The following is a 12,539-nucleotide window of genomic DNA, read 5'->3' on the forward strand; positions in this document are numbered from 1 at the left end:
TGTTAATATAAAAAGTTTATGTTGAAAACCTAAACCTTTTAGTTTTAAAAATATATATTGTACAAAAAATTATATAAAAACTAAAAGTGTGTCAAAAATAAGTAATTTCATGAGCAAAATTCTTACTTTAAAATAGAGGAATTAATGTTAATAATGTCCGTAATTTTTTAAAATAAAAAATACAAAAAAATAAAAAATGTAAATCAAACGCATTCGTAATTTTTTAAAATAAATATATATAAAAAAATCAAGGTATTCAGGAAAAAAAATATATACATATGAAGGAAATAAATTCTTTGGGAGATAGCTGCCTTTTTCAGTTTCTCTGTCCATGTGATGTTTCGTGTTCGTTAGAGACTAAGAATTATTCATAATAAATAAATAAAATAGAGAGAGAAAAGAAGTTAATGTGAGAGAGAGAGAGAGAGAGAGAGAGAGAGAGAGAGAGAGAGAGAGAGAGAGAGAGAGAGAGAGTGAATAGGTGCATTAATTACATGGTAATTATTTTACAGACTATTGAAGATTCCCCTCCACTCCTTAGTCTCCCTCGCTCGCTCCATAAGTACCCCCCTCACCTCACTCACTCCCCATTCGCCCCAACCCCCCAATTCCCTCCAAACATAACCAAATACTCTCTCTCTCTCTCCAATGGCTAGAATGGGAACCACTCTTCTCTACATTGCAACACTGGTCTCTGTTTTTGCTGCAGCCACTGCCAGAATCCCCGGAGTTTACACCGCAGGTTCCTGGCAGGGTGCTCACGCCACTTTCTACGGTGGAAATGATGCATCTGGAACAATGGGTATCACCTCTTCACCATTTCTTCTCATTTTCCAAAACGTCTTAAACAAAACCCTCTAATTTGCCTTGTCTTTATCCACCAAAATGTTGTTTCACTTAATTATTTTTTTTGTTTCTACTACCCGCGTTTCAGCTAACACCTTCTCTTCCAAATCCATCAATGCTTTTACTAACATGTACCTAACTTATTAGTAGGTTGTCACACATTTATTACCCCTGTCACACATTATTTTTTAAGCAAAATATAACACCCTTTGAAATATAAATTGAGTGGGGGCATTTTTGTAATTTGGTTACCAGGCGGTGCATGTGGGTACGGGAACCTATACAGCCAAGGGTACGGCGTGAACACGGCGGCGCTGAGCACAGCTCTGTTCAACAACGGGCTGAGCTGCGGGGCATGCTTCGAGATCAAGTGCGACCAGGACCCGCGGTGGTGCAACCCCGGCAGCCCCTCCATCGTGGTAACCGCCACCAACTTCTGCCCACCGAATTTTGCCCAACCCAGCGATAACGGCGGTTGGTGTAACCCCCCAAGGGAACACTTCGACCTCGCTATGCCAATGTTCCTCAAGATCGCTCAGTACCGCGCTGGAATTGTACCCGTCAGCTACCGCCGGTGAGTTCCCAAACCCCCTCATTTCATTTGTCATTTTTGTCCTTCTGCTTCAAATATATAATGTCTTAGACTCTTACTTGAGGGTAAAAAAGTCATTTACATTACTTTCTTTCTTTTTAGTCTAAATTTTCAGCTTTTATACCCAACAACCTTTGTTTTAGAGTTTTGTTAAGAAAATCTAATAAAATATTTCCTTTCGAAGAAAAAAGGTTGAAAATAAAATCTTTTTGTTTTATAGAATTTATGCAAGATCTTAGGTTGCATAAATTGGTGCGTTATAACATATTTTAGCGTTTGTTTAATTTTTTTATGGTTTGTGAAATTTGTTAAAATAATTTAACTGGACGTGATCTGTTTTTATTATGCTTTAGCTTCTAAAAGAAACTTGTAGAATGTAGAGTATATTACACTATAACTAGTTGAAATTATTTTATGCTTTTGTTTTCTAGTTTTTGTCTTAGTTATAGTGGGTTAATATTTTGTCATTTAAAACTAGAAAATTAAAATGAACTAGAATTAAACTATTAATAGAAATTAAATGCACTTGAGATATACTAGTACTACCATTTCCTTTTTCTTTAGTGTAGTTTCGTTAGGAGTGAATTGTCTGCTACTCATTTATAGAAAAATCCTGAAAATATGATTTAGGGTTCAAGAGCTTTTGGCGTTTTTATTATAATTTCCAAAACGGGCTTTCCCAATTGCCTTGCTCTTTATACAGTACTACCAATTACCAACCAGAAATTGCAGAAGATGGGGGTTGAAAATCTTGCTTTATTAAGTCGATTGTTTTCTTCTGTGTTCTTTCTGATTTTCTTGGGAAACAAACAAAAGAGCTACTACCAAAATCTCCCCTCCTCAGCAGTTTCGTCCATTTGCCCCCAAACCGAATAAAAGAAAGCCCCATTGGCATTGCATAATTCTGGGAGCTTTCTTTTCAATTTCAATTTTAATTATTCTTTTGGAACTGTCCTTTGTTAGTATTGATTATTGAATAATAAAATTCAAGTGCTCAAAGATAATCCAAAAAGGTTTTTAGCCATGTAATGTAAGTATGTAACCCTATAGGCCATTACTTTCCGTGTAAATGGATAATTACCAAAATAACCTTGCACCTAAAGCAAAATCCTAGTTACCACATCCCTTAATCCCTATAGATTAACCTGGAAATTTCCAAAGAAAAAATCCCAGTCAAAGCTTAAGTTATGATGATTTGATTGATACTACTATTTGTTTATTTTTATTTTTCTATTTTCAATTTTTATACTAAATCATAAACAAAAAATATTAAGTGTACGTAATGAATTTATTATTAAATCAATTATTATATATTTATATGTAAATATATATTTAATTTATTTTTAATATATTTTTTATATTTTAAAATATATTTCATACCAGTAATTTATTTGGAGATTTTTTAATTATCTGCGGAATAGTTGAATCATAAATTATAACTTTTTTTAATATTTTATTGGGCGGTACAGGGTGCCATGCAGGAAGATAGGTGGAATCAGATTCACAATCAACGGTTTCCGTTACTTCAACTTGGTTTTGATCACCAACGTCGCGGGTGCAGGGGATATCGTGCGCGTGAGCATAAAGGGATCCAAAACTGAATGGAACCCCATGAGCCGTAACTGGGGGCAAAATTGGCAATCCAATGCTGATTTAGTGGGCCAGGCCCTCTCCTTTAGGGTTAAAGGCAGTGACAGACGCGCCTCTACCTCATGGAACGTGGCACCATCTAATTGGCAGTTTGGCCAAACCTTCATGGGCAAGAATTTCCGCATCTAAAAAAAAAAGGTTAATTTTTAAAAAGATATTAATTATTATTTGTAGTTTTGACTTGTTTGGGTTTTTAGTTTGGCGCCTTCAACTTTTCCTCTATTTTACCGGGAAAAGTTTTTGAAGCTGTGTTTGGGTAAAGTGTAAGTGGGTAGGGACCAAAATGTTAAGAGAAGGGTAGATAGGATAAAAAAAAGTGAAAGTGACTTTATATAAATGTGAGTGACTGAGTGGTATGTATGTTGGTGGAATTTAGCTTTTGTGTCTTTTCTTTTTTCTTATTATTATCGAGGGTGAAGTTGTGAATGTGTTTGTTACTAAAAAGTGTGATGGGGGTAGGGGTATTGTTGGAATATTTGTTACCCAGCAATGCTTCTTAACTAATGTAATGGAAGGGCTGAGGAGGCTGCAACAAGGTGCATGTAGCCCGCAGTTCACTTTATTATGAACATGAGATATTATTATTATTATTATTATTATTATTATTATTATTATTATTATATGTTCTCAAGTTAATTTTGTTGGTTTCCTTTGTAAGGGATTACTTCTGATTTTTTGATATTGTTAAATAGTGTGAATTTTGTCTGCATTATTTACCTACTATAATTTGCAAAACTGAATTTGATTATATAATTTAGCAATAATGACCGGTATACAAACTTTAGAATTGAATTTAATTATTTCTTAAAAGTGAATATTTGCTTTTCCTTCGTGTCTCCCCGGAAAAAGAATGATTCTCTATGGATGCTATTCTTCTCATCCGTCTAATTTTGATTAGTACTTTTAAGGGTTTAAGACAAGGTTATTCCTAATTATAGTTTCTTTATTTATTTCGTACTTGGAATGAGTAATACACATGTCTTATATGTCCAATCGTGTCTTAATAAAAAACAAAAAATTCTTCTTTGAACACGCTTAGACATACCTAACTACCATCATATATTAGCGTGTCTAAACTTATTCTTAACCTGTCTGTGTTGAGCTTGGCCCATCCTTGGAGAGGAACTTTCTAGCGAATTTGGTTGCTTGTTCTAGGATTTTTGCTCTTTTTTATTTTCGCGGTTAGAAACTTGTTATGGATGTACTATGTTTTAATGTCATTATTCTAATACAAAAACATGAGCGAGAGAGAGAGAGAGAGAAAAAGATTGAGCGTATGAGGTGGGAAAACACAGGGGGGAAAAGAACTAAACAAAGTAAACATGTTAAAGATCCTAGGGTTTGGAGCAAAGAAGAGTATCAGCTATTGGAGTTTGATTCTTTCTTTGTTTTCGTCAACAATTTGCCGGAAGATATATAAAAAAGGGAACTCTTTAATATGTTCAAATGGACAGGCAGAATCATTGACATATATTTGTCGTGGAATAATAAAAATAGACATATCTATCTGTTTGTATTTGTACGATACACTACAAAAGAAGCAACTTTGAAGGCTATTGCAGATATGAACAGTGTGGTGTTGAGAGACAAAAGACTGTTTGTTGGAGAAGCGAAGTATAGAAGGGGAGCGGTGATGCATAATACGAGGGGCAAAGAAGTGAGGGTGATCACCAGATAGGATGTTGGAGAAAATGGTCCACAGACAAGGAGTGTGAGAGTAGTGGAAGAGAAAGTGGTAAGGCAGGAGTCTGATACACCCATCAAAGATAAAAAAATAATGGATAGACAAAGAAGGTACAAGTACTGATAGCGAATGAGAATGTCGTCTGATTGCAGAGAAGTATCATCAGAGGTACGAAGTTGGCGATCGATTTTAATGCATTGCAGCAAAAGATTCATAGAGAGTGGCCAGAGATAACACAAGTAAGGGAGCTGGAAGCATATAAAGCAATGATAGCGTTCGACATTGTGCTTAGTGCTGAAGAAGCTTACACTTTTAGAATTAACGACTTGTTAAAGTTGTTTTATAAGGTGTGGAGATGGGACGAGACTAAGAGAAGCGAGTCTAAAAGAATTTGGTTGGATTGTTATGGAGTTCCATTACATGTATGGTCAAGGGACACTTTTCACAGAATTGGGAAGCAATGGGGCGAGGTGGTGGAATATGATAAACTGACGGAATTATGTACTTCTTTTAGTGTGGGTAGAGTTTTGATTGATACATGTGTATTTGATATGATTAACGAGTGGATACACGTTACAATAGGTGCAAGTGGGTTTGACGTCCTTGTAAGAGAAGTGGAGGGAGAGGTATATCGGGAGGAATGCTTTCGAAAGTGTAAGGAGGCGACATGTGACATGCACATAATAAAGGGAGAAGAGTGTAGCACGAAAATCTTGGTAGTATTTTGAATAATCGCGACGAACAGCGGGTGGTTGACTGGGATCAGGCGGCAGTGCTGATGGCGGTGAACCATAGAAATGGTGAACAAGAAAAGGTCAGATTGGTAAATTCCTGTATAATTTTGAATGAATAGAATCACAAGAATTCAAATCCTAATTATGGGAGCGCTACTTTTGTGGCATTAAAGAAAAGGGAGGATTTTCAGGGATCTTTTGAAATTAATGACGAGGTAGATTCCGAGGAAACAATATCATATATTAATGAAGGTCGTTATGGAAACTACATTTTTGATGTTACAAGGAATGATATTGGGCTGGGGACTAACATGCCCAAAAAAGGGAGTAAAAGACATGGTGATTGGAGACAGGAGAGGGCCCAATGGAATGGAGCTCTAAGGGCCTCCCCAACTGGGTTGGATCTGACCCGATCTCCATGCTGACCCGGCATGAGAAGCAGCTCCTGATCCACGATGCTTCACACATGGCGTGTCCAAGATTGAGGGAAGCAGAGGCTGGGACGCGACATGGAAGGGAGGACTGCTACAGAGATCCTACGTCGAAGGAGGGGAAACGTCCGACAGGTTAACCCGACAAGGGGAGTAGTTGCTGATGGTGGCTGTGGTGGGTGCAGAACCAGGACTAACGTGTGGCGCAGGGGATGGGTCGCAACATGGTATGGACGAAGGCCGTGGTTAGCTACACACACCAAATGAGATTGTAGGGGAAGCAGCGGCTGTGGGCCTTGCTAGAGGGAAGAGAAACACATGGGAAGCCATGAACAAAGAGGGAGAAGAATGGCAGTGGAGGCAAGAAACGGGCATTAACGCAGAACCAATTAAAGAGCACTGGGAGACGAGTAGGATGCGGATTATAAGAGCTGCGGGTCACGGCAATATGAATGGCATAGTTAGAAGCTGCAACACACCAGAGGAAGACCAGCTACTACGAGGCGACACAGTACTGGGACTGGAGGAGAGGAAAATTGTGATGGATGGCTGGACTCAGGATAATGACAGAGGACAAGAAGAAGAACACGATAACTGTGCAGAGTCAAGTTTAGAGAAGGGAGTTGGCGGGGATGGTGATAGCGAATTTCACAGTGAGGAACAAAGGCCGAGCTGGGAAAAGGCCGCGGTCGTTGTCTTCTTCGGGCTCTTGCCTTGGCTTCACAACACGGCTTCTGTCGTCGTCAGATTGGTCGCACTCTCACCTCCTGGGTTCTCTTATGAATTGTGAGAACTCTGCTAGTTTGCCTCATGATTTGCCTATTCCAAAGCGTCCCTCAAGACAAAACAATCTTGGGTTTTATATCCAAAACCTTTGTGGTAGTCACAGTAGAGATTCTTGTTTCCACCAGTTCTGTTCTTGAGCTGGCGAGGTTTTGACAAGATGCCTTTGTTGGCTATTTGTTGGTATACCTCAATGATCGGGGCCGTCAGAGGGGTATAGTTCGTAAATTTTCCTACTCGGGGGAACAATTTGAAGGGTTTAGTCGGCCCTCTGTCCTTGGAGTGTTCCTTGGGCCTTTTCCTGTTTTGGGCTGGCGAATAGGAAGATGGGCGGGCTGCCGTTTGTTGGCTGCCACCACTTAGCTGACCTCCTCATCGTTGATGTATTCTCTCCCTACATTCTGAATTTTCTGTATGGTCCACACAGGTTTGGTAGTGAGGTGTTTTCTGAAGTCTTCATTCAACAGCTCGTTTGTCAGACATAGGCCAGCCACCGAGTCGGTTAGGCCGTCAATCTCTAGGCATTCATCGTTGAACCTGTCAAGATACTTCCTGGTCGGTTTCCCGTTTCTTTGGGTCACCCCCAGAAGGTTGATCGGGTGCTTGGCCTTGGCAATGCGCGTGGTAAACTGTGCTAGAAAGCCACGGGTTATGTCCACGAAAGTTGTCACGGACCCTTGAGGGAGCGCGTTGAACCATCGGATTGCTGGTCCTGCCAGGTTCACGGGAAAAGCGCGACATCTCACCTCGTCGCCCACACCCTACAGGTTCATCCTAGCCTCAAAGATCGTTAGGTGTACCTGGGGATTCTGGATTCCGTCGTATCTCATATCCGTTGGCTTGTCGAAATGTTTTGGCAGCCAAACCTCGAGAATGGAGTGGTGAAAAGGAGTTGCTTCCATGATTATGGGGTTTCGTCGCCTTCCCGGTCTCTCCCTGCTATCTTCTCGGTCTTCCTCCTCAGCGTGTCTCGCTAAGGGCCGAGTGTAGATTATGGAATCTTTTCGTCTCCTCGGTATTTCTCTGCTTTCTCCTTGGCCCTCCGACTCCGCACGGGTCGGGGGGAATTGGGAGCCCGGTGTACGCCTGGCGTGGTTCCTCCGGGGGCTTCTTCCTCGGGTTTTTCCTCTCCTTTGAGGAGACCGGGAATGAGGTTGACTCAGGCTGGGCTGGTAGCGCTCCCTAGTCACCAATTTCCTCCCAACGTTTTGCCCCCTGTGGCGCAACTCTTGCATTATTCTCACGTTGTCGCTTCCCGTTCCTCCGAAAGGGTGCCTTTTCCGGGAACGGGAGATCCCCACGGGAGGGGGATCTCGTGCGTTCGCAGGAGGAAGCCAAGGAGGCCACCCTATTGGTTCGGTGAGCGTTCTCCTCTACGTGTGGCTCGCCTCCCTCTTGCCCTTCCACTAGATCCAACAGGAAGTCCATTCAGGCCAGGTTCCCACAAATAGCGCCAATGTTCAGAGGGTTCCTGAACGGTTCGGGTGTGCTGGATATGCAGGGGCGACAGGAGACCTGGATCCGGGTCGCTCGTGTGAGATTAGACCTCCCAGGCTGACGTTGAAGGGAGAGGAAAGGCGCTCGAGGATCTTCCGGGTTGACAAAGTGGTGCGGGGGGAAGCCACCTGCAAACGAGACTGCGACGCTTAAGTCAGAATCCGTAAAAGGTGGTAGAAAAAATGAGAGTTAGGTGACGTACCTCCGGGGAGGGGTAGGGCCCTCCCCATATATACCCTGTACTAGGGTGGGTCCCATGTAAGCAGATCCACCTTCCAAAAAATTTTTCTCCTCCAGCTAGCTGGTTTCACGCAGATGAAGAGGTGGCATGCGGATTATCCCTTGGTTCGGGTATATATGGTGTGTTGTCGGGTTAACGGCTTGTCCGAACCCGAACTCTTGCATAACTGAACTAGGTCGGAACAAAAACTAAACACATCTTAAATAAATATTTTTATTACAAATATATTTTATTTAAAATATTACGTATATAATTACATAAAAATGATACACTCAATAAAGTCTATCAGTATTTTGAAGTATTTTATTTTGTGTTTGATAAAATATATGTTTGTGCATCCTTATAAAGCTAAGAGTATTTTAAATGCATCTCAAAACTAACTTATGTTTTTTTAAATTAAAATATTCAATATAATATTATATATTAATGAATATCTAGTTTTATTATTACTCTTTATTGCATTTATATCTATTGAAGTCATTTTAAATTTTAAAAACAATATTATTAAACACAATTATTTTAACATGTGTTTCTTAAAATGTTATTTTATTTTAATTTATAAACATAGCACTATAATTGTAAAAAAAATATCTTTATAAAACCAATTTTAATAAATCACTTTAAAAAAATACAAACTTTATTAAATCCACCTTAAATAAATATTTTTTCATCAAAATTATAAGTCAGGTGTCATTTTTTAATTTTAAAATGGAGTTTAAAATAGTGTATCACTACGTTATTAGAAAGCAGGGTGCTTTATGATGTTATGAAGTCACTAATCGAACATTTTAAATTGAGGATAGAGTAATCGGACAGTCTAATTTAAGTGTACAAATTAGATCCTTCAATTTATGTGTAGCATTCACTTGTCGTGTGTGTCGCCCCTCGTCCTCGCTTAACCCGTGCAAACGAGCGCGCGCTCTCTCTCTCCCTCACACACACAAGTCTCTTTTTTAGTTTCTTTCGTGCGAGTACTCTTTTTCTCTCTTAAAGTCTCTCTCTCTCCTTTAGAAACTTTAACCCCGATTTTTTTCTGTTTTCTTCTTGATCAACCTCCTTTAATTTTTTAGAAAATAACACAATACCAAAAAATAAAAAATTAAAGATGTTTATCGTAAAAAATTTTATATTATTAATTATCTTAGCCATTTTAATTATGTAAGTTTTTTTTTAATTTAACAAAAATAATAATAATAATGATAGAGATTAATGTTGTTAATGATAATTGTTATAGTAGTTGAAAATGTATTATTGAATTTAGTTAGTGAATATCGTTAACGTAGGTTATTAGAAAATATATTTTTAGTTTATTTGGTAATAATTATTAGAATTATATTTTAGATATATTTAAGTTTTATTAATTATTATCAGAAGTTAAATTATTATCGCGGAGCTTCTGTAAAATAGATTTAACATATTTTAAATATTATATCTTTTAAATTTTAATAATTAATTGATTATTGTTAGATATTTTATTAATATATTTATTGTAGTTAAGTTTTTTAATTTTTGAATAGTGTTAATTAAGTAATTTGTATGTTAGCCGTACGTAATGCTAGTTAATTAATTAATTTATTAACGCTAAATTTAGTATTATTTTAATAAATTATTTGATAAATTATTTATCAATAAATAAATAACTATTTAATGGATAATTTAATAAATAAATTAATAAACAATTTTATAAATTATTTATTATCATTAATAATATTTGAGTTATTGAAAATAAAATAGTGTTCAAATTTTTTAATATATAACTAGTTAGTTATTTTATGTCAATAATTATTATTAAAATAATATAAATTGTATTAGCTTTGTGTTATTATATATTTGTATATATATGGATAAATAGAATAGAATAGAATAGAATAGAATAGAATAGAATAGAATATTAGTATTATTAAAATTATAATTAATTATAATTTTATTTTATTGTTTAAGTAAGTAATGGGTTTGTTAAACATAATTAAATTATGTTAATGATAATAAATAATTCTATTTTTATTATTATAAATTATCATAAAATAATTATTCAGTGTTTATGGACAATTTTATTTTATGTAATATTTGGCTACAGTTTGTAAAGTTTATGAATATTAATGTGTAATTAACTATTGCGGTTAGATCTGTAGAATTCTATTATGGTGGAGCATTTATGGTAGCGTGATTTTTATCACGCTTTTTCATATTGGAATAATTCAATATCAGTCGGCAATGGTAAACACTCTAATAGAGAGGTGGCATCCTAACACACATATGTTTCACCTTCCGGTTGGTGAGTGTGCTATGACATTGGAATATGTGGCTGTTATCCTTGGTCTTGCGACAAATAATGGTCTTCTAGTGATAGGATCAGAGTGACTATGAGTAGTCACGATGCCTTAGATACTGAGTGTTTGCACCAATTTGGGTTGCACTTAGGAAGATAAATTGTAGAGAAAACTTCATAAACTTGACGTGGCTTCAGAATCTGAAAGATCGTTTAGATTTGATTGACGAAAATGACATTCAGAGTTACGTGAAGTGCCACATCATATTATTATTTGGAGTAATTTTGTTTAGAGACAAATCTAGGATAACTGTGCTTTGAAAATTTTTGCCTTTGCTTCACGACTTTGCCAGTATCAGAGAATTTAGTTAAGGATCAACATACCTAACACACTTGTACGGAGAGCGCTATGTAAGGTATCTCGTTTTGACTGCAAGAAGATCGATGATTCACTAACACTTTTGCTAACTTGGGTTTGGATCTGTCTACCATTTCTTTTGCTGATTTTTGACAATCCCTAACTTTTTCTGCTTACAAATAGGTGAAATTATTTACTAATAACTTTAGCTAAGTGTTACACATCATATTTTAAGATTTAGGATGAACTGGGAGCATGCTGGTCGATGCTATAGATTTCATTCTCTTGCTTACTTTAGTAAGTCATTAGATGAGCTGTAGAAAGACCAAGTATGTTATCATGATATAAGTGTCTATTTTTAGTTGAACCTTATTATTATTTGATGCGTAATCATCTATTCCTTTTAATGTGTGCAATTTGTGTGAAAGGTTTATGGCATTGATTGCATTGAGCCAGATGTGATTGCTGCATACATATGTCAGTATTTAGTTATGTGGAGCACTACGATGTCATTGATATCATTTAAATGCATTGAGTAACATGCAACTGATAAGTTTAGGGACATTTTAGTTTTATCTAGGGAGTTCCTCATTAGGAATGAGATCTAAACAAAGCACAAGGAGAAGTCCTGATTGGTAATAAGAATCTTGAGTGGTCCACGACCACCACCCATTCATTTTGGGTGATGCAATGGACGAACAAGTATAGTCATGTTCTTGCTGAGCTTCCTATGCAACTACAACATTTCTTAGAGATTTACATATATGGGTACCGCACAAAATATGACAACTGACTACAACAAATATGGATTTTAGCAACGCTAAAATCTGCAACGCCTTAAAACCATTCTCTTAGATAGTTTTAGGCAACGGTTTTTTACAGTATTACTGTTGAAGTTCAGTTTTCATTATTTTATAACAACAAAATAAAACTGTTCTCTTTGACTATTTTAAAGAACGGTTTTATAACTGTTACTATAATTTATTTTTAAGCAACAATTTTTAATGTTGTTTAAATAATTATACAAAAGATACGCTTAAAAACCGTTACCAAAGTTGCTACACTTTAAAACCGTTCTCTTAGATGATTTTAGACAATGGTTTTTATAATGTTGCTATTGAAGTTTAATTTTTCATTAAGTTATAGCAATAAAATAAAACCGTTCTCTTTGACTATTTGAATGAACAGTTTTATAACTATTACAATAACTTTTTTATTAAGCAATAATTTTTTAATATTTAAATAATTATACAAATTAAAAGATACATATGAAAATAGTTCTCTGTAAATATTAAATTAGTAGAATACTAAAAAATTATTGTTATAAATAAATAACAAATATTATGAACTAATTTTTGAAAAATTCTTATTATATGCTAATTTTAATTTATTTATTTATTACAGAATTTGATTTCAGAAATTATTTTATTAAAGATAATTAAAATAAATTTTGA

General features: G+C 36.3%; 1 protein-coding gene across 1 annotated transcript; it reads left to right on the forward strand.

Moving 5' to 3' along the window:
• The first annotated feature begins 551 nt into the window (after positions 1-551).
• Positions 552-3,659, forward strand: LOC130957779 (expansin-A4-like). The gene is made up of 3 exons (XM_057884626.1): positions 552-802; positions 1,102-1,420; positions 2,908-3,659. The coding sequence occupies exons 1-3, from the start codon at positions 649-651 to the stop codon at positions 3,215-3,217; spliced, it is 783 nt and encodes a 260-aa protein (XP_057740609.1). The 5' UTR covers positions 552-648; the 3' UTR covers positions 3,218-3,659.
• Positions 3,660-12,539: the final 8,880 nt, after the last annotated feature.

Source organism: Arachis stenosperma, chromosome 2, assembly GCF_014773155.1.
Source record: "Arachis stenosperma cultivar V10309 chromosome 2, arast.V10309.gnm1.PFL2, whole genome shotgun sequence".
Lineage (NCBI taxonomy): Eukaryota > Viridiplantae > Streptophyta > Magnoliopsida > Fabales > Fabaceae > Arachis > Arachis stenosperma.

Bases quoted from the DNA above. Each gene is read 5' to 3' on its own strand.
- LOC130957779 (XM_057884626.1), top strand. From the start codon at position 649: ATGGCTAGAATGGGAACCACTCTTCTCTACATTGCAACACTGGTCTCT. The intron at 803-1,101 runs GTATCACCTCTT...TTTGGTTACCAG, and splicing joins TGATGCATCTGGAACAATGG to GCGGTGCATGTGGGTACGGG. The intron at 1,421-2,907 runs GTGAGTTCCCAA...TGGGCGGTACAG, and splicing joins GTACCCGTCAGCTACCGCCG to GGTGCCATGCAGGAAGATAG.